At 44.4% G+C, this 21,563-nt stretch overlaps 1 protein-coding gene across 1 annotated transcript in view; it reads right to left on the reverse strand.

Moving 5' to 3' along the window:
- Nucleotides 1-21,563, reverse strand: part of DNAAF11 (dynein axonemal assembly factor 11) — a 408,750-nt gene that overhangs the window by 242,836 nt on the left and 144,351 nt on the right. Inside the window, exon 6 of the mRNA XM_069621647.1 lies at nt 17,431-17,625. Coding sequence (XP_069477748.1) covers nt 17,431-17,625 — 195 coding nt within the window. The remainder of the gene's footprint in view (nt 1-17,430; nt 17,626-21,563) is intronic.

Below are 21,563 nucleotides of genomic sequence, written 5' to 3' on the forward strand. Positions count from 1 at the left end.
TACTTGTGGAGTCTAGACCAAATTTTGTCCCAAACATCAGGCTCCAGTGAGCGGCCCAAGTCCCTCTCCCAGTTCAGCATGTACCCTTCCTTCCCTTCACGGTTAGCTTTTTCTAGGAGTTTGTAGAGGGTGGAGATCTTACCTTTTGGAGGGGATGCTGTCAGTGATAGTTCGAGGGGAGTTAGATCCCTGGAGCCACGTTCTCTGACGGAGCGTTGTGAGATCCAGTGCCGGATCTGAGTATATCGGAATCGTTCCTCCTCGGTGATATTGAACTTCGCCTTGCAGTCCTCAAAGGTAAGTGGCTGGCCTTCCTTTAAGAAGTCTGAGATTTTGTGGAGGCCGCCCTCCTGCCATTTGGCGAAGCTACGGGTGCAAAGGCCAGGGGAGAAGCCTGGGTTACCCCAGATAGGGGTTAGTGGGCCCAGTGAGGTCTTGATTCCCCATTTTCTGTTTGCAGCTTTCCAACTGTCCACTGTGTTATAAGTTGCTGGAAGCGGAGACATTGCTGGTGGGGTTTTCTGAGATTGGATGTGAGGCAAGTCAGAAAGGGGGATTTACACCATGCTTCCTCCAGTTGCAACCAGGCTGGGCGATCTACTGAGCGGGACCAAGTGTAAGCGTGCGCAAGTTAAGCTGCGCACCGATATCTAGAGATATCAGGGACCCCCAGGCCGCAAAGTTGTCGGCTGCGGATCATGATTTTCTTGCCAATGGGAGGTCTCCCCCCCCCGATAAATTTCATGATATCCCGTTGTATGGAGGCAAGATCCGCTTCCGGAATATGAGTTGGGAGCGCGTGGCAATGGTACAGCACTCTGGGGAGTAAGTTCATTTTTACCGCGGCGGCCCGGCCCTGCCACGAGACTTCTTGTTTGTCCCACCGTTTCAGATCTAGAGATATCAGGGACCCCCAGGCCGCAAAGTTGTCGGCTGCGGATCATGATTTTCTTGGCAATGCAAGGTCTTTCCCCCCCCCAGATAAATTTCATGATATCCCGTTGTAGGGAGGCAAGATCCGCTTCCGGAATATGAGTTGGGAGCGCGTGGCAATGGTACAGCACTCTGGGGAGTAAGTTCATTTTTACCGCGGCGGCCCGGCCCTGCCACAAGATTTCTTGTTTGTCCCACCGTTTCAGATCTGCGCGTAGTGATTTAAACAACTGAGGGAAGTTGTGTTTGTAAATTAGTAGGCTGGATTTGGGGATTTGAACGCCCAGGTATTCCAGCGAGGTGTTGGCCCATGGGATTGGAAACTCAGGACATAAGGTGCTTCCCTGGCACCTCGGGAAGTTGATCGGAAGGACAGAGGACTTGTCATAGTTCACCCTGAACCCAGAGCATGTTCCAAACGCTTGTAATTCATCGAGTAGGGGCTGTAGCGAGCTGGCTGGGTCAGTGATGGTGAAAAGTACATCATCGGCGTAGAGCGCAACCTTGTGTTCAGTCTCGCCCACCATGACCCCCTTAATGTTAGGATTGAGGCAGATTCTTGCTGCAAATGGCTCTATCGAGAGGGAAAACACCAAGGGAGATGGCGGGCACCCCTGGCGAGTCCCCCTGGACATAGGGATGCTTGTCGATTTCCTCCCATTGACTCAGAGTTGCGTTGATGGGTGTACATAGCATGCCATTAACCAGGTTATAAAGTTGTGACCTAGGCCCATATGGGAGAGGGTGTACCGGATGAAGTCCCAGGTCACTAGATCAAACGCCTTATGTGCGTCGAGAGAGATTACCAGGAGCGGAGGAATTTTCATCATGTTTGCAGGCTCGATGATATTGAGTGTGCGCCTGATATTATCGTGTGTTCCTCTGCCCGGGATAAAGCCCGTCTGGTCTTTGTGAATTAGCTCGGGAAGGATCCTAGTCAGTCTGGTCCCAAGAACCTTTGAGTAGATTTTCCAGTCCGGATTCATTAGGGCGATTGGCCTATAAGAGGCAGCTTGCTCAGGGTCCTTTCCCGGCTTCTGCAGTAAGATGGTGGTTGATTCGGTCATAGTGTGTGATACCTTTTTGGTAGATAGAAATTAGTTGAATAGCAATGCTAGTTGTGGGGTCAGAATGTGAGCAAATGATTTGTAAAAACTTGGGCGTTAGCCCATCAGGGCCTGGGGCGGTGTCCTTAAGCGATTTAATGGCATCTAGAATTTCCTCTGCGGAGATCGGGGCTTCCAGGGAGCTTAGGGGGGAAGAGACCGTGTGGGTGTGAAAGGATTTCAAATAACGCTGTTGTTGGAGCCTAATCTCTTGAGATGTAGGTGGACCTTGCATGACCGCTTTATGGTGGTCCAGCAGGATTTCAATTATGTCTTAGGTGGCAAATTTACTTATCCCATCAGACCCCTTAAGACTAGTGATGTTGTTTCTAGTGTGAGTTTTTCGTAATTTGTACGCTAGCAGCCGGTTCGCCTTATTGCTTTTGTGATAATAAAATTGTTTCATGAATGCCAGCGCCTTCGCAGTGCGGTCGGCCAAGTGCATCTCCAAAGCCCTCCTCGCCTTTTTTAGTTCCCTGTCCCCCTTTCTGGAATACTGGGTTTTTAGATCTGTTTCTAGGGAGGAAAGTTTGGACTCTAAAGATTGTGTGAGGAGTTTGGAGACTAGAAATTGTTCAGAGGCAGCGCTAATAAATACCCCTCTTATAACCGGTTTCATAGTCTCCCATAACAGCTCGTTTGGGGTTTCGGGGTTCTCGTTTTCTTTAAAGTAGTTGACCAATGAGTCTTCTGCCTTGCCCCTGATCACCTGATCCCGTAACAAGGAATCGTTGAGCTTCCAGAATCTAGGAGGGGGGTCTGGGCCTCCCGAGATAGAGAGGTTTGCAAGACTGGTGCATGGTCAGACACCGTCCTTGTATGGATTTCGATGTTGCTAAAGCAAGGGAATAAGGTACTGGAAGCCAGTAACACATCGATTCGGGAATGACCACTGTGTGCGTTTGAAAAGAATGTGTAGTCATGTGTGTCAGGATTGGCTACCCTCCATAAGTCAACCGTGCCCGATTCCCCGAGAAATCTAGCAAATGCAAAGGGCTCGGGAGAAGTCAGGGTTGGATGGGGGTAGGGACTTGTCCTTTATGGGGTCAGGGACTAAGTTAAAGTCTCCTCCGACTAGGAGATGTCCTGAGGTAAAAGTTAGGAGCGGGGGGGGGGGGTAGCTCAGGTATGAATGATTTGCATTCGGGGCATAGATCCCAGCGATTGTGATTGGTTGGTCTGCAATATGACCCCGGATGAGAAGGTATCTGCCCGATGGGTCTTTTTTAACCGTGGTGTTGGATAAAGGGAATTTGTCACTTAAAAGAACCGCCACCCCTCGCTTCTTCTCCTCGCCAGAGGCGAAAAAGCCCTGTTTGAAGCACTTGAATTTGATTCGGTGTTCGTCAGCTGGCAGGAGATGAGTCTCCTGGAGAATTACTATATCTCCGTTTAGAGCTGCCAGCCTGTGCTCCACCAATTTGTGTTCCTGGGGGAATTGAGACCTTGGACATTCCAGGTCAGGATGCGGACCTCTCTAGCGTTATTAGGATCTATTACTTCTGGGTGCATAGCATGAATTGTGCAGGCAAGCTATGCAAGGGCTGCAGGGCTGTGGGACCTTCTCGAATGAGCGTTGTATTGTGCTGCAATTACCAATGTCTACTAATAAAACTATAACCATTAACTGGGGATTTTGGGGAGTTGAACAGTTCTTTAAACTCAAAACTGCCCCCACCCTACTCCATAACTGTGGGAATGAGACCAACTAAGCTCATTCGTGGGGTTACTGGTGGGCCCCGCCGCCGGGAGTTGCATCCCACTAAGTAAACAGAGAAGCCACCCGGGTCATGGAATAAAGGATCCAGGGGCTGTGTAGAGCATATGGGCCTGGGGGAGGGTTCTAGAATCGTGCCTATTGCTGTCCCCCTGGGTATTGGATGTTATCGCAGTATCTCCCGTGTAGGATGTGGGGAAGCTGAATAGCTGATGAAAATCGGAGGTTGCGGGGGATCGCCAAGAGAAGAAAGACTTTAGCCTGGAGAGTCGGCAACCGAAGGACGAGCGGGGACCTCCTATCAGTCCGGGGTATGCTGCTTCCGGGGGCCCCGGGGCCTGCGTCACCCACCAGCCCGGGACCAGCGGTTGAATATAGGCGATCCGGGCTGGGATTGAGAGCAGGTAGCATGATCAGAGTCCTCGTCTGCGGGTTTTGTTCCTAGGAATCAGCTTGACTCCTTGAGGTTCCGGATTTGCTTGCGCACACCCTCCCACTCGAAGCACAGAGATGTGGGGTGCCCCATCGGTATTGAACTTTCTTTTCCTGAAGCCATTCTGTAATGTTACAAAGGGCTCCGCTTTTTTGAAGGGTTATGCTCGACAGGTCTTGGAATAGTGCAATGTTTGCTCCTCTAAAAGGGATTTGTTTTGATGATCTGGCCTCTCATCCCTGAATCTTTTTGCAATTGGGCCAGGCCTAGTTGTGCTTTAGCCGCTGGGAGGGGTCGATACATGATGGTCCAGTGGTTCGTGTCAGCGGGCGATGGTCGTCGTAGAGGGGGATCTTGTGTGCGGCAATGTGCAGGTCGGTGAGGCAGCCATTCAAGGGCTTGAGGGGGCTAGCTGGGGTGAGGCGTGGTTGCAACCCCTGGTCAGAGACGGCAAGTGAGTCACCAGTGATTCGGGTTGAGACCCGGCATTGAGCAGTCGATTCGGGCCTAGCAGGTGACAGGCTTAGCTAGGGCACGATAATAATAAATAATAATAATAATAATAATTTGGCATTTATAAAGCACTATGAAGCCTCAGGTACCTGAGCGCTGCTTATTACCCACAGTGTGTGGTGCTCATTTATCGACCTCGGAAGGATGAAAGGCTGAGTTTGGCCCTGCCAGGATTCAAACATGCATTAGCAAGCTCTGCACGGATGTCAAAGCGGGCGCTCTACTCGCTGTGACACTTGACCGGCTATTTAACAATGCAGTGTCAAGCTGGTTTGAAGGGCCAGAAATAGTTCGGATTGGTGAAGGAGTGCAAAATCCAGTGCCTTACTCTGGTTGATAATGCAGTGAACATGGAACTGCTGGTTTAGTGTAGTAGAACAGGGAGCTTCAGCTGGTCTGGCCCTCTGGCTGCTGTGAGGCACACTTAGAGTGACCCGAGGACAGGATGGTTCTGTTCAGGGTCTGTTTTCACAGCTCTAGGAGATTCCTGAGCAGAGTGGTAGGCCCTGGTCCACAGCAAAGGTCACTACTAATGTGCCCTGGGGTGGGTAAGGGACAGATTTTTCTTCTGCTTTGGACAGCTCCTCCACCTTAGGATGAGGGCTTTGGAAAGTGGGCATCTTGTGACCTTGGAACCTGCCCTACGCCACGAGTGGAGGAGGCGTTGTGGATCACGCTGCTGATGAAGCAGGGCACTATTACGCTCACCTGGCTCCCACAGGGGCGTCGATCTGAACTGGACAGCTGCGGTCTCCACCAATGTGACGCATAGTGCCGAGATGACGGACTGGAATGGCCCACCTAGCTTCGTTTGCTTGGCCCGTAGGAATATTCTTCTGCAAATGGAGAAAGGGAATTAACCACCCGTGGAGTTGAGCGTTAACCCCCCCCCCTCCCGCTGATCTCCCCACTGATCACCTTTGATGTCCCCTCTTAGAGTCTGACCTGATGGTTTGGAAAGATGAGCTCTCCATCCTGCATTGAGCACAGGGGCGCGTAGATGACCAGTTGCTTCACTGGCTCGAAGGAATTGGTGAGCTCCTGAACAATATTGACTCTTAGAGTCCCGGCAAGACGCCGTAAGTATGTAGTTCGTTAGAGTTCAAATGTCTGACTTTCACTCTGTCCGATTCCTTGCAGGTTGCAGCTTGACCCTAGCGAAGAGTTCCTCGTGGCAACCGGTAATATTCAGGTAAGGATTTGTATTATCCAACACAGTTCGATAAAATTATGTCCTTATGTAACCTGTTGCTTTCTCCCTTATTCAGGCGCTGAGAGAAAGTATGAAGTCTCTGGCAATAATGCCTCTGGCGGTAAAATCAGGTAAGTCTATTGTGGTGAGGAGGTTTCCCCTTGTTTTTCCCTTTGTTTCACCTTGCTGTCCTTTTGTTTCCCCTTAGGGGCCGGAGTTCGGCGAGGATGCAGTGGAAGCTGCGCCGACCCGTGAAGAGGAATAGTACCCCCGTTGGTAAAATCAGGTAAGTCTATGGGGGGTAACTAATATTGCCTCTGTGTATTCCCTTGGCTCACCTTGCTGTTCTTGTCTTCCCCTTAGGTGCCGGAGTGCGGCGGGAACATGCAGAAGGATGCAGTGGAATGTGAAGATGCTGCGAAGGCCGGTGAGTTCAACGCGGCGCTGCAGCGGGCGAGGCGACGTGCATAAAATAACTTCTTTCTTCCAGCTCGAAGGCGCGATGGATCGGTAATTCAGGTAAGGATCAAAAGGTATTGCTCTTGTTCTAACCTTTTCCCCTTCTCTCTCCCTTTTTCTAGGAGCTCCAGATTCGAGGCGGGCGTGGCAGAAACTGGATGCAGACTTGCAGGCATGGTGAGCGTTATGCTGCTGGATGCAGAATAACGCGAAGCGTGTGCTGCTCTTCGGGCGTGGTTTAAATAGCCTCCAAATTAGTCCCAGGTAAATATTCCTCCCCAGCCCCACACGAGTAAAAAAATAGTCCCCAGGTAAAGTAGTCCTTTCCAAGCCTCTTTTGGCTTGGAGCTCTTGCAGCATGGTCTGCATCAGGTGAGTTTGCAGCATGGTCTGCATCAGGTAAGTTTTAGCCTATGGCGCCAGGACTGACTCTCCATATGAGCCTGGCGCTATAGGCGCCAGGACTGCACCCAAATAGCCCCTAGCAGGGGTTGTTGGGCTTGCTTAGAATTACTTGATGCCTGCTTACGGGGTTGCTGGTCTTGGTCTGGGTCCCCGGGGGTAGGCATCATGACAGGCACAAGCACAATAGGCCTTTGGCATGGAGTTGATGAAAAGGGGAAACTGGTTTGCTCATTACCCTTTTGGAGATGAAATCACCTGCATCATTTTATGTATAAAGCCATGGCTTTGCACCCTTGCCAGATGCCAATTAACACAAAATCATTTTGCCTGGACTTACAGATGTCAAGCAATATCGACCATGAGACAGCCTTTCCTAGAGATCCAGTACCTCATTAGCTACCCATCAGTCTCAAGGAGGTAGGCCTCAGCACATTGATTTACTTCTCAGACCCAAGCTACTCCTCACTGATGAGCCCCAACAAGGGTGAAACATGTTTGGGGATGCTTGTGGTCTCGTGCAGAAGGGATGTGGCCTAGCAGTTCGGGCTGGACTGCCCCTTTTAGGGTGGGGCCAAGCCTGATTTGCATATGGTCTTTCCCTTCTGTAATGGCTTGGCAGGCGAAGAACGGTGGTCTGGAGGGCTGCCTAGAGTATTGCCAGTGGTTAAGATTAATTCTAAACCTTGCAGCCATCACCTCTTTGTTTTTGCTATGTCACCCCGAGTGGGACGGGTATGCCCAGACGTGGGTCCCGTGTCAGCTGGGCCTAGAGACCCAAGCTACTCCTCACTGATGAGCCCCAACAAGGGCGAAACATGTTTGGGGATGCTTGTGGTCTCGTGCAGAGGGGATGTGGCCTAGCAGTTCGGGCTGGACTGCCCCTTTTGGGGTGGGGCCAAGCCTGATTTGCATATGGTCTTTCCCTTCTGTAATGGCTTGGCAGGCGAAGAACGGTGGTCTGGAGGGTTGCCCAGAGCATTGCCAGTGGTTAAGATTAATTCTAAACCTTCCAGCCATCACCTCTTTGTTTTTGCCATAGGCGCCAGGACTGCACCCAAATAGCCCCTAGCAGGGGTTGTTGGGCTTGCTTAGAATGACTTGATGCCTGCTTACGGGGTTGCTGGTCTTGGTCTGGGTCCCCGGGGGTAGGCATCATGACAGGCACAAGCACAATAGGCCTTTGGCATGGAGTTGATGAAAAGGGGAAACTTTTTTGCTCATTACCCTTTTGGAGATGAAATTACCTGCATCATTTTATGTATAAAGCCATGGCTTTGCACCCTTGCCAGATGCCAATTAACACAAAATCATTTTGCCTGGACTTACAGATGTCAAGCAATATCGACCATGAGACAGCCTTTCCTAGAGATCCAGTACCTCACTAGCTACCCATCAGTCTCAAGGAGGTAGGCCTCAGCACATTGATTTACTTCTCATTCTCGGGGATATAGTATCCAGAAGACTTCTGGCATGATCAGTCTCTGGATATAGAACTGATCTCACTCTACATCCAGGGATTATTTAATTATTTGATATGTATATGATGCTTTCGCCAAAGTACTGTACATAAAACATAATACATACAGTTATCACCCAAATGAAGTTGGTACTCATTTATCAACCTCAGAAGGTTGAAAGGATGAGTTGGCCATGCCGGGATTTGAAACAGCGACTGCATACACAGATCATTCAACCCACTGAACTATCTTACCAGCTTAAAGAACTCACCCTCAGCTCTGTATCCAGGTATATGGTGTTCAGCTCACTCTGCCTTCAGGGACACAATACCTTGCTTGTTCAGTGCAGCTTTCACACAGTGCTTTCAGGAACATGAAACCTAGCTTACTCATGAAGGTTATGTCCAGCTTGTCCTGATACCCGCAAAGAGATTTGTGGTGGGTCAGAAGAACACAGACTCTGATTTTCCATCTCGCTGCTGATATTTAATAAATGAAAGGTGAAAACCCCTAGCTTTTCCTATGCTAAGGGTGTTTTCTACCTAACAAAACTAACTAAGGTGCTCGTCAGTCATCAGTGAGAGTCCAAATCATGATCAGTCCACTGTCCAAACTAATCTATCCTAACCCTACCCCTATTAGAACAACAAAAGGCCAGGAGAATGACTCCCTTCTCCTGTGAGGGGATTTTTCACCAAGTTAAGTTCAGTTAGGTATCCTTTAGTAGTTCTTAGAAACTACTTTTACCAAATCACACATTTCTGATACTAGGTTCTTCAAGGTGTAAACGTCTCTTTCACTCAATTACTTTTTCTTTCCTTCTTATTCTCTTCTTGTTTTATTCTAGTTGTATTTGCCCCTTTCCTTTCACACGATAAATTTATTCCTTTCTCTTCATTCAGATGTAAGACTTTCCCTTTCTTCAAAGTCCACAATTTATCTTGACTGGGACGAGTTTGAGGGCTTCAGTATTGATTCTCTTGTCCTTCATTCACTCTTAAAACTATATCTTGACTGGTGCGAGTATGAGCGTTCCAGTAATGATCTTTGGTCCCCCTCCCAGGTCTCCCACTTTTCCCATTACCTGGATTGTTCAGGGATAACGTCATTGGTGTTCCTAGGCTTGGAACTTCTCCTTCGCTTGTCAGGTTGTCTCCTTGTTTCTTCTGTACTGTCACATATGGGTTCTCCATTCTTTCTTCGGTTGGTACACTCAACAATACCTCAATGGAAGAGGTATCTGCGTTGTTCATGGACCTCCCGCGACTTACTTGCGGTCACGCCACAATTTATATCTCACTCAGGCTCAGGACACCTTGCGTCCACCTCGGTCTTTTGCGTCTCTTCCCCTATCCAACGCTCTTAGGCTTCTCTCTAGCATCAGTCACTGCACACCCAAGTTTTCTTCAGCATACCTCTGCCAGCTGATTCGAAACTCGCTGGTTCTCGCTTTCTTAAGATCTCAGCCTCTACATTTTATGACGCTGCTGGGCAAATTCACTGGAGTAAAGTTAAAGTCCTTCTTCTCTGCTTGATTCATACGTCTGTATTCTTCTGGTGGTTTTCTGTGTCCCAGTACCATGTAAGTGGTCCTTCAGTGGTATAATTAGTGTGTTTGGAAGACGATAACAAATTCTGGTTTGTTATTCACATCTGATATGTTGCTTAGGGAGTTCCTCATAAGAACGAGAGCCCTTGTCCCCAGAGGGGGCGTCTCTCCCGGTGAGGTCCCGCTTGCCTATACCCCTAGGGAGGGTGCTGCATAGCAGGCTCACCACCCTAGCCTCACTGGGAAAGGCTCCCCCCAGTTAGAAGTGACGAAATCCTGCCATTCGTCACAGTCTGTACTGAAATATCACCCAGTTTGCTATGCAGCTTTCGGAGAATGCCTTCCAGGAATTAGCGTCCAGCTAACTCTTTTCAGGAAGGTGATGCCCAGATTACTCTGAGGCTGAAACATGTCTGGGGATGCTTGTGGTCTTGCGCTGAAGGGATTCAACCTTGCATATCATTTTTCCCCTTCTGTTGTGGCTTGGCAGGCTGAAAAACGATGATGCTCTAGAGGGTTGCCCACACCTCTGATGTGTAAAATTAATTCCAATCCTTCCAGCCATTACTTTTTGGTTTTGTCCAGATTACTCCGCACCTTGCACTGTACCTCCAGGGATATAGGGCCCAACTCACTATGAAGCAGTCACAGAGTGACTTCAAGAATGTTATGCCCAGTTAACTCTCTTCAGTAAGGTGGCAACCAGCATGTTCTGCACCTTACACTGTGTATCCAGGGAACACTGCATCCACCTCGATAGGCAACTTTCATACCGTGCATCCAGAAATATGACGCTAACCTTATTCTCTACAGGAAGATGGTGTCTAGCTTCTCAGAGACTGCAACTTACAATACTGCGCTACTGTTAAAAGATGCCGCCCAAACACAGGCTACCCACACCCTGTAGTACAGCGCTGTGCTGCACTTGAGTGAGGTTCACGCTTTAAACAATAGAACAAATAAAATTCACTTGGCCTTATGCTATGATTTGCAGATTTCACTGTGGCTTTCAAGGACATATAATCTGCAAGTCCTGACTGGCATTATAACTGAAGAGTGTGCAGGATCGAGAGAAGAATACACATTGTGGATGGCAGAAAGTGACCTGTATGAGTGTATTTATAAATCGTGTTTGTTGGTCTTCTCTCAGAAACCAAATACATTTGCTTCCAATGAATAACAGGGCTGTGCTGACTTTAGAGAAGTCTTTTGATTTTCTTTTCAATACAAGTAATCTTAGATCCTGTGTACTCTGTAAGGAAAGTTTTGTGATTTAGCACGCATTTTATTAATCATTTCATTTCTCCTATGAAGGGCCTTTTCTCTTTCTATACTTAATTACATCTTTTCTTCAGTCCTAATAACGGTCTCTGATTAGGCTTTTCGAAGTTCTGCTTCAATGTGTGTATGTATAACCATGTCTCCTTCCCTCATCTTTGTCTCAAATCCACTGTTGGGTATTAACCTTGCATCGGTGCAATAGAGCAATGCATGTTGGACAGAGCGGAAGTTATCAGCTATTGCCAGATCAGAACTTAGTCTCAGTGCAGTTGTGCGGAGTATTGTGAAAGAGCACCATAGAACCTTATATAAGTCTTTCCTTGTCTTACCCTGAGAAGATTGAGAAGTGGCCAGTCTAAGCAGGCCCCAAAGGGAGTCCAGGTTATTATATGTAATTAAACTATTCACCCAAAACTTGCAGGTTTTATGGATCAGTGGCATAATTATACAAGGGACGATGTCACTAAGGAATTCCCAGAGGTAAGCACATATCATTTGGACCCAGTCATTCATTTATGAGGCACGCTGGAGTCCCATGGAGCAAGAGGTTTATAAGCAATGGGACGATTTCTTTGACTAATACACCGAAACCATCAAATGGCATACCAAGTCATAGACAAAAGCACTGAAAAGTGCCCAGGGCAAAGTGCAAGGTCACCTGAAGCAATTTAAAGACTTTAGAACAAATTGTCAATTTCAACGAACGGAAAAGTCTATAACCGGCTTCATCCATCTTGCAAGTGATACCCCCATCTAAAGAGTCTCCTGGAGATATCCTTGACTCTCATAATCCCGCCTTATTGAAACTATTACTTAATTTCAACCATTATCAAAGGCATCTGCATCTTCTCATCATCCTGATGAACAGATTGAGTTACAAGTCCAGATTCTACTATTAGTGATCCCCAGTGATTAGCCAATACACCCCCATACAAGCCCTGCTACACAGTCACACTTGACTCTTGCTTCCCTATTTGTTAGAAGTGCAATCTCAAATATTTTTGGCACTTCCTCCCTGCAGGGTCAACTTCAACTTTCAGCGCTTCACTAAACCAATACCTCAAACTAGATCCCTCACATTCCGGCTACTGCAACTGTCCAGTGCTGGGAATGCACTAGTAAGTATTCATGTCCCATGGAGCTTCACAGATCTGTTTAGCGTTTCCCTAGAATATGGGACAATTCTACGAGGTCCCATGAAGAACTTCAGGTAATAACAGACTGTTCACTGATTTGAAACAATTACTACATGCTGCTACCTCCCCAGATATATGCATCCTATTTTGACAAAATGCCTTAATATGAATCAGCACAGAAAAACCAAAAGACTTCACTGATAGACTTCTCTGTACTTAATTATTTATTTATTTTAATTTGTATAGTGTGCCCATGCCCATAAACCTCCGAGCGCAACAAAAAACAAAAACAAATACATAATACGAAATAATGATACAGAAAAGAAGACAAATAAAATCCACGCTCCACTGACATCAATACTATAGAGCGGAAAAGTCAGTAACTAGCTTCAAGTCAGATGAGTCTCTCGACAAGTCATTACATATGGACATGAAAGATGGCAGATTACTTATACCACAACTCCCCCGTCCCTGCCATTCTGGGTACTGGGTACACCACTGATCGATCAATCTGAGCCTTTCGGATGATTTTTAGGTCCCCGGCCTCTTATGGCTTTCTCCACACAATTATAATAATACTTTATATAAGATGTTCTGTTTTATTTTATGGAACTATATTCCTCAATTCGTTAAACTAATAAGAATTTGGAAATATCTCTTATTCTGCAGACTTGCTATACTGCACCTGATGAAGGGAATCTCTAATCCCGAAACGTGTTGTGCTTTTCATTTCCAAATATACTGGACAAAGAAACTCATTTGTGTATATTTTCACCCACCACTGATGTATATATATACTATGTATTAATATCCATTTAACACTATATAGGCTGTCAGACGGGAGTGTCCTAATGGTTAGAGAGCAACAGTTCTCTCCCAGTCTTGAAGCAAAAGATGTACCACTGCAAAACTCTGAGTTAGTCCTTATGCTGATGGTTCACGTTTTAGGGACCCAAAGGACAGCTTGGACGGTGTGCAAACAGAATATTAAGCAGTAAAGTGTTAGAAGTCAATTGCTTGTCTAATTTCCATTCTGCTCAGGTTGCTGAGCTTATTGCTCTTACATGAGCGTGTATATTAGCAAAGGGTAAATTGCCATCTTTTATAGACTCTCGCTATGCTCATGGAGTCACCCATGAAGTTGGCTTACTGGGGAAACTGCAAGGCTTCCTAAACTCAGGGGATATCCTGATGAACAATGGCCCTATGAAGCTGCACTGCTTGATGCTTTACTGTTGCCTGTTGCCTTCTGCTCTCACAGTTGTTTAATGCAGGGCTCATGGATCATCTGTCTCTGATGATGCACAAACACATACCCTTGCTCATGACATGGCAAGTTTTGCAGCCCTCCAAAGCCCTTTGGTTCCTAATGATTACATGTGATGTCATCAATGACATTTGTGATGTCATCTTTGATGTCCTGGGTGTTAGTTTTAGCAGTGCACGGAGGTGGCACAAGTTGTGGTTGCTTAGCTTACCATACGTGGCGAATTTCAGGGGGTTTTCGGTTTTACTTGGAACCATAACGTCCCTTTAACAAAGTTTTTTTCACTGCATTTCATAGGTTTTTAGTAGTGCAACTTAACCATAACGTCCCTTTAACAAAGTTTTTTTGGCCTGAAATCCATCTTGGTTGATGCACGACAAGTAAAGAAATACATATATGGATGGTTTGCAAAATTGAATAAAATTGACGTTTAGCTAGTCATTTTAGTATGGTTTCATTAGGATTGCATACATTTGCCACAAAGGCTTCCATTTGAAGGTTATTAATATTGTCTGCAATACTCACATTTGCACAAATATATGAATTTATTTAAAGTTCAAAAGTAATGTATGTATAGATTTTGCGTGTTTTGCACACTAGTTTGCACTTTGAAAGGATATTTATTAGTATAAAGAATAAAACAATATTCAAAAATAGCTTTGTTAGATTTTAGCAGTATTTTAGTTTAGTACTATTCCTATGATGTACGGTTTAAAATGTAGTCCTGTGTCTATGTTGTATGTAGAAATTAAACCATGACTAAGCTGAGGATGCAGCTAAACATCGGTTGTTCTTCCCATTAGATGTTGAGTAAAATGACTTTTTAAATATATGGAGACTTCTTAAATATATGGAGGACTGTGTCTGATCCACTTTTTCCATGGTGTGCCGTTTATTGCTTCAGTGCCCGAACCAATCATTAAGTGCCCACACGTATCTACCACAAATGTGCAGTTTCTTTTGGTTCGAATGCACTTTTGAATTTTCTGTGTTAGCAAGACAAGTAAACGAGGGTGCCTTTAGTGACAACGCTTCTTGCTTTTGCTGACTGGCAAGGTCTGCTTCAAAGCCCAAATATACTATAATTAACTAAACATACCCATGCACGGCTACATGTTTATCTGATGAGAAAGCGCAAAACCTTTAGTACCCAGGATAGAACAAACCATAATGTATTAAGGTAACATTTTTGCCAACATGCTACTTCTAAAACTGAACACCTGGGCAGTAGCAGCAAAGTGTCAAGCTACACGGCAAACAGGTTTCGTTAAACAGGTTGGAACAAACATCAATCTATTTATCCTAAACCTTCTGAAACACGAAACAATTAAAGTCGGGACTCAAACCTATGCAGCATTCACCGACTTACATCTTGCCTTTGACAAAATAAACAGGAACCTATTATGGGAAAAACTTACGAAATGGGGTTGTCATAAAGATATAATCGAACTGGTTAAACTTCTGTACTCAAACACCAGTGTATAGGTACAGATGAATAAATATGGCTCATTGACACAACCCATTAAAACATGCCACGGATTGAAACAAGGTTGTCCTTTGGCCAGTGCACTGTATAATTTATTTACAACAGATTTTGAAAAGGCAGTGCCTACCCCCTTGATGAACCCACCAAAACTAAATTCAACGCCGGTTTCCTGCATCTTATACGTCGATGATATTGTAATTTTTGCAAAAACAACTAGAGGTTTACAAATAGCCGTGAACAACATCTAGGGCTATATGGAGCTAAACGAACTCGAAATAAATGTGACCAAAACGAAAACTATGACTCTATCTCAACAATCAATTACTTGGGAGTCTGGATTAACAACACAGAAACAGAGCAACCATGGATTGAAATTCTTAAATCCAAAACCCTCATGCTGGTGAGACAAGGATTGATCCTACATAAAAAATTTGGGAAATTCTTGCTGAAACCACTTGTTCTTTTCTACAAGCAAAAAGTAACTCCCATCTTGACTTATGGAGGAGAGACTATGATCAACATGCATGAGAAAGTATGGGATTAACTGGAAAGCATGTTTTGGAAAAAAGCCTTAACACTCCCAAACTCTATGCCAATCTCCTGCATCAGATACGAACTTGGGTTGCAATCCCTGCACTCAATATTAAAGTGGAAGCAACTCGACCTGTTCAGAAAACTAATGAACGACGATCAGATCCCCGCTTTGAATATTCTCTGTACTAACCCAGAACACATCAATGCAATGGTATTGAACAAATGGAAAGAAGTTGTCAATCACCATCGAATCGAAAGTAACATATCAATGGACATGGTCCTCAATAGATCCCAAAAGGCAAAGCTATACCTTGCAAGATGTGACTGGATAAGGACACAAACTAGCAAAAATCAATACAAACCTACGCACAAATTCAACACCGAAGTGAGAGCTCTGAATGAAATGCCTCAGTACCTTAATCTTTTTCCAGACTGGATGGTCCGAGATACATTTATGCGACTGAGATTCAATATCTTGCTAACACAAGACATTTTAGCGATTAGAGCTCAAGGAGACACCCTGGATCAGGCTTGTAGATTCTGCAAAGTGGCCGAGGTGGAAAGCCTCCATCATCTCCTAATGCAATGTCCAGCCCTGTCAGAAAAACATGTCGCTATTGCCCAATTGTACTTAAACGATAAAAAACCATTAGACCAGGAGGAACGTTGGTCATTGATCCTATCTGGTGCTAATAGAGCAATTATAATTGCAGTGATCCAATTTTGGACAGCAATACAGCTAAAAATAATGAATGTTTAAATTCTTGTTTACTATCTTATGAATTCATGGATGTACACATGTAAGGTTTAACGATTTACCCATATGCATTTTAATTAAAAAAAGGAAAAAAAAATATTAAAGGAGAAGTTCTCTCAAAAATGTTCATATTTTAAAACATTGTTCATAATCAAAAATATATATTCACATTTTTTTAACAAAATGTTCCTACGTAAAATAAGCAGGAAATCTGCTCTAAAGTCCTGATTTTAAACAACTTGGAGGCATCCATTTTATCTGCAGAAACAGTGCAGTCTGCTTCTTTAATGCAATGCTCTTGCTGCAGTAATCAAGCACAAGCGCCTACGGGGAGCTTGCACTTGTTACTGCTTTTGAGCATAGAATTCAAACACAAGTTCACAGGAATGGCAGTCCAACGAATGCCATCTTAATAGAGCAAACAACCGCTTTTCAGCACAATAATTGCTTTTGTTTGCTGTATTAGGATGGTATTCGAAGGACTGCCTGTCCTGTGAATGAGGCAAACACATGCTGTCATTTAACAGGACGTATTTCCCTTGTTCTTTCAAAGTTATACTTCCAAACAATCTCCTTGGCATTGTTATAGGGTAAGCAGCAAAGAACTTGCACTCTGAAGTACTGAAGGGCTAAGCCCCTCATGACATGACCCCCTCACAAAAAAGAAAATAATAATAAAGACACAAAGAAATTCAGGACCAATCAGGCAATTCAAAATATCTGAACTTTGTATACAGATTGTATTAACATCAAGACCTCTGGTAGAATAATAGAGAAAAGCAATTATTGAAAACGTAGCCACAGAACCCATGTTAATGTATCCTCAGTAACATAGTACACTGCCCAAACACATTTATAAAACTTCAGTCGAACATTTGACCTAGTTCCTCGTAATTCCAAAAGCCTATTAAGAATGTAACTTTAACATATGACCTAGGTATCAGAGTTGAACACTGACAGGGTGTGAACAAATATTTGTTGATATACTAACACTATTAAATAATAGTGGGATAACAAAATCCCCAAAATATCTGTCTCAAGTTGAACAGGGTCTAATAAGAGCCAATGTAATGATTTAGGGAGATAGTAGATCTGTAGGGGCGAGAGGTTCAGGCAAACAGGAGGCAGTGTACAGCTCAGGAGATACGGGTCTTGGAAGTAGTATTAGGGAGCAGTATAAAGTGTCACCTTGGAGCATTGTGTACCTTGTGGTGTCTTTAGCTTTTCGCTTTTCCTCCATGTATCTGTGAGTTTCCAATCTCGATTCTGGTGTATAGAGGGAGGGCTCCTGCCAGAATTTTTCATCTTCTTCATTTTCATCTATTTCTTGTTTTACCTCTTCTTCCCCTTCTTCTGCATTTACCAGTTGGCTATTTTCTTTGTCGTCAGTTGAGTTCGGTCTAGGAAGGATGGAACATACAGTATATTTAAAAAATATATCACAGAACACAGCCACTTTTGTAACAGAAAACTCTAGAATTGACCCCATAATAGTAGGTTTTAATCTGCTTTATACACAGATTAACAATATAATTGTTTGAACTTTTCATACATTTAATGTGTTTACATTTCAGTTATTTGGAATGCAAAGGTTAATGCAGCATCAAAATAAAAGAATGTCTAACTGGTAAGTGTGTTCCTCCTTCATTTGGGCATTTCAAAGAGAATAACACTAAGTATTGTCATTGATCACCCTGGGAATACAGGGAAGCATACAATTGGCACATGCAATTAAACTGTCATTCTACTACATGCAAAACGTGTTTTGCATATAGCAGTTTGGAATAGGAAGAACAGGAGAAAAAGCACATCAAAATTACCTTGACAATTCTCAAAGACCATTTAGAAAAAAGGTTCTGGTGATCTATACCTTCTGGCGAAAAACGTACAGTTTAGTTTGCAAATGTAATTTATTACATTTTGCCAAGAGCATCAAAACAAACCTCACTGTGAGGTTGATGAAATATGTCTCAGAATAAAGACTTATGTAACCTACATGACAGGGAGCATTAACAAAAGTAGAGTAGAACAAACAAACAAATTATCCATTAAACGATCAGACCTGTGTGGATTTCGAAGATCACCTCAAAAACATTTGGACCACTGACATTTTTCAAATCCGTTGTTGTCACCAAGAATGCCATCATATATTCTAAACCTAGAATTGACTTCCAATTGGTCCACCCTGAATTGGTTTCCTAGACAAAGGCTAATGTACAAAAAAAGTTCATATAATTGATTGGGGTTATTGGTATACCTGGATTGGATTACGCAATGCTATTACTCCAGAAGCCTGATCTTGTTTTAGCAACTACTTTCAACTCTCTCAATATGTTGATTATTCTACTTTGTTTGACAAAATAGCACAACATTGATATCCTTCCCTTTGATCCACATAACAATGGTGAAAAACTGTTTGTTCTTGTAAGGTGATGACCCAAAACAACAGTCCAATATTGACGGCAAACACTGAAGACAAACAAATTGTCCTACTCAATGAGCAAAAGTCACTAACATTTTTCAATTTGTTTTCTTGGCTAGGACAACTGTATGATAAAGAAGAAATCTTTACAGAAGATAGTCCCAGGCTTCCATGCCCATAGTGCATTGCACTTAAAGGCAATGTTTTGGAGGACTCTAATTTTACTTTAGGATCCAGTGGGATTGTTTTCTGTTTCCAGTTTCCCAATTTCATGTTTTGAGTGGCCGCGGTATTAGGATTTTCTTTTTAAAAATGTCCATTACCCAAGTTGTTCCTAGATAATGTGATAAATTGACTTAATGACCAAAAAGACACTCTGTAATGCTTAAGACAACTCTTCATTTCTTTGGCTAGTTCAGCCAACATATGGTGCACATTTGCTAGGGCTAAAGATTACTAGTTGCGCAATGCTCATGTTTTTCTGATATCAACAAGAGCCGTTATTTGTTTCAAATTTTAAAATTAGAAACTTCCAGTTTCTATGGCGTCAGAAAAAGAGTCCGAATTGTATTCATTTAATATAGGTATGGTAGTTCATACCACCAAGTTCTCATTCAATTGAAAAGTGATGGCAAGCCATTTGTATCCTAGTAAATTAAAAATCATTATAAAGCTCTTTTGAAGACTTAATAAATGCTCTGTTGCAGCAACATATAATCTAGATAAAAAGAGGGGGTCAGTTTCTATAATAACATGGCTAGGGGAAAGACATTCCTAGACTATCTGTAGGAAATGGTGGCTCCAGCCATATTTTTACCCAGAAATATTCTCTGGGTAAAATTGTCTTTTGCATATTACACGGCTTCAAGAAATTATGGGATACAGTGCATTCTACCATAATCTGCTATAACTCAAAGAAAGGAAGAAACAGCGGAGAAGAGAACATAATTGGTAAAAGCAGAAAGATCACTGGAGTTTTATGCAAAAGAATAAACATGTGAGGGTGAGCAGGACCATTAGGTGTTGGCATTTGGAAAACTGAGAAGTGGACAGAAGTGAACGAAAGTGCTTCACAGTAATGATGAGCAAAAGAGGGGAAGGAGGTTATTTTATTTATTTATTGTTAGGCGCTTAAACAACAAGGAAATTGTGTTTCAAAGCGCACACAGGGCAATGGGAGGGAACATGGGATAGACAACAATTAATAAAGTGGAGGATAAAGACGAACCTATTAGGCCTTGTGAGCATTCAGAGCGTGCAAGTGCAGAGAGAGAAGGGGAAGAGAGAGGAGGGAGAAGCGGGAAAGTGCTGGAGTGTTCGTGCTCGTGAATGAGCAGCAGGTGTAAGTGCCCAGTGTTGGAAGTGCTAGGGAACTTTCAGTTGTCATAAATAAGTCGTTATGTGCAGACCTACAGTGGCAAGGGCCAGTAAGTGCCAAGGCAAGTGCTAGGAGGCTGAAGTTGATTGGGTGTGGGAGGCAGGGCCCAGGAGGACACATAAGGGCCCTGATCACCTATCCCAGCACCTGTGGAATCAGCACAGGAGGGAAGAAGGGAAGGAGGAGGTGAAGAGGAAAGTCTTGAGTAGCTTTCCAGAATTTAAGGGGAACCGGCTCAAGACGAAGAGGGAGTGGAGGCTGTTCCATTGGAGGGAGACAGCTGAGGAAAGAGGTTGGCCGTCGGCCCTCTGTTTAGCGAAACGCTTGACACACAGAAATTTGGTACCAGAGGAACATAGAGGTCTAGAGGGAGAGTATTCAGTAAGAGCAAGTTGCAAATAGCGTGGTCCCCAGACAGCTTTATGGATGATGCAGAGGGATTTGAACTTGATCCTTGCTGCAACCGGGAGCCAGTGAAATGTTTTTAGGGCAGGAGAGATGCGGTCTCTGGGCTTGAGGCCGAGGATAAGTCTTGCTGCCCTATTCTGGATTAGATGGTGGGGTTGTAGCAAGGAGTAAGGTAGATTCAAGAGAAGGCTATTGCAGTAGTCTAGCCTAGAGAGAGCCAGAGCTGTGGTAATATTGAGCTTCTGGGGGAAAGTGAGATAAGGGAGAATTCCTTTGAGAAGGAAAAGTTGAAAGTTGGACTTTTTGGCAATCTCCTGAATGTGAGGGAGGAAGGAGAGAGAGGAGTCGAAGATGACTCCAAGATTTCTGGTTTCAGATGAAGGAGAAGGGGAGAGCCCATAGATGACGGCCAGAGTGAGGGGAAGAAAGAGGGAGCAGGGGTCCCACTAAGAAGGATCTCAGTCTTGCTGGCATTAAGGCAGAGATTATTGGAAGTGCACCAGGACTGGAAGACAGGCAGTCCGTGATGATGGAAGAAGCAAGAGGGTCAGCAGGAAGTTTTAAGAAGAGTTGTGTGGCATCTGCATAGCACTGGACGTTGGGAGAGAAGGAGAAATTGAAGAGTTCCAACAGAGCAAGGTAAGCGTTAAAGTGCCTGGGGAGAGGTTGGAGCCCGGGGGGACACCACTGGTGGAGAAGGAAGTAGGTGAGGAGAAGGTGCCCAGAGTAACCATGGAGGTTAGCCATGGAGACTTTGAATGCAGACCAATGAAAAAGTATATATTTTGCATTAGATACATAGAGCCTCATATAATATGTGCAGTGAGTATAAAACATTCAGTATTTCCAAATACTGCATAGTTTACTGCACCACTCTATTGCAGGTTTCGGTACTGAAATCCTGTAGGATTGTGTGTTTTTGTGTGAAGGGAAGTCTCTTCACACTAATCTGTTACAGCATGTGGCTTTGCCCATGCAGTATTAACGCATGCCCTCAATGGAGTGCAATGGGAGGAAATGGGAAATATACTGAATGGTCCACATGACACTGAAACAGGCGGGCCCTTCCAGTTACTGCCTGCAGTAGAGTTTGGTGGTGTTACCTCAGGTAATACCGCCAAACTCCTAAT

Source organism: Ambystoma mexicanum, chromosome 5q, assembly GCF_040938575.1.
Source record: "Ambystoma mexicanum isolate Mex_15411 chromosome 5q, UKY_AmexF1_1, whole genome shotgun sequence".
Classification (NCBI taxonomy): Eukaryota; Metazoa; Chordata; class Amphibia; order Caudata; family Ambystomatidae; genus Ambystoma; species Ambystoma mexicanum.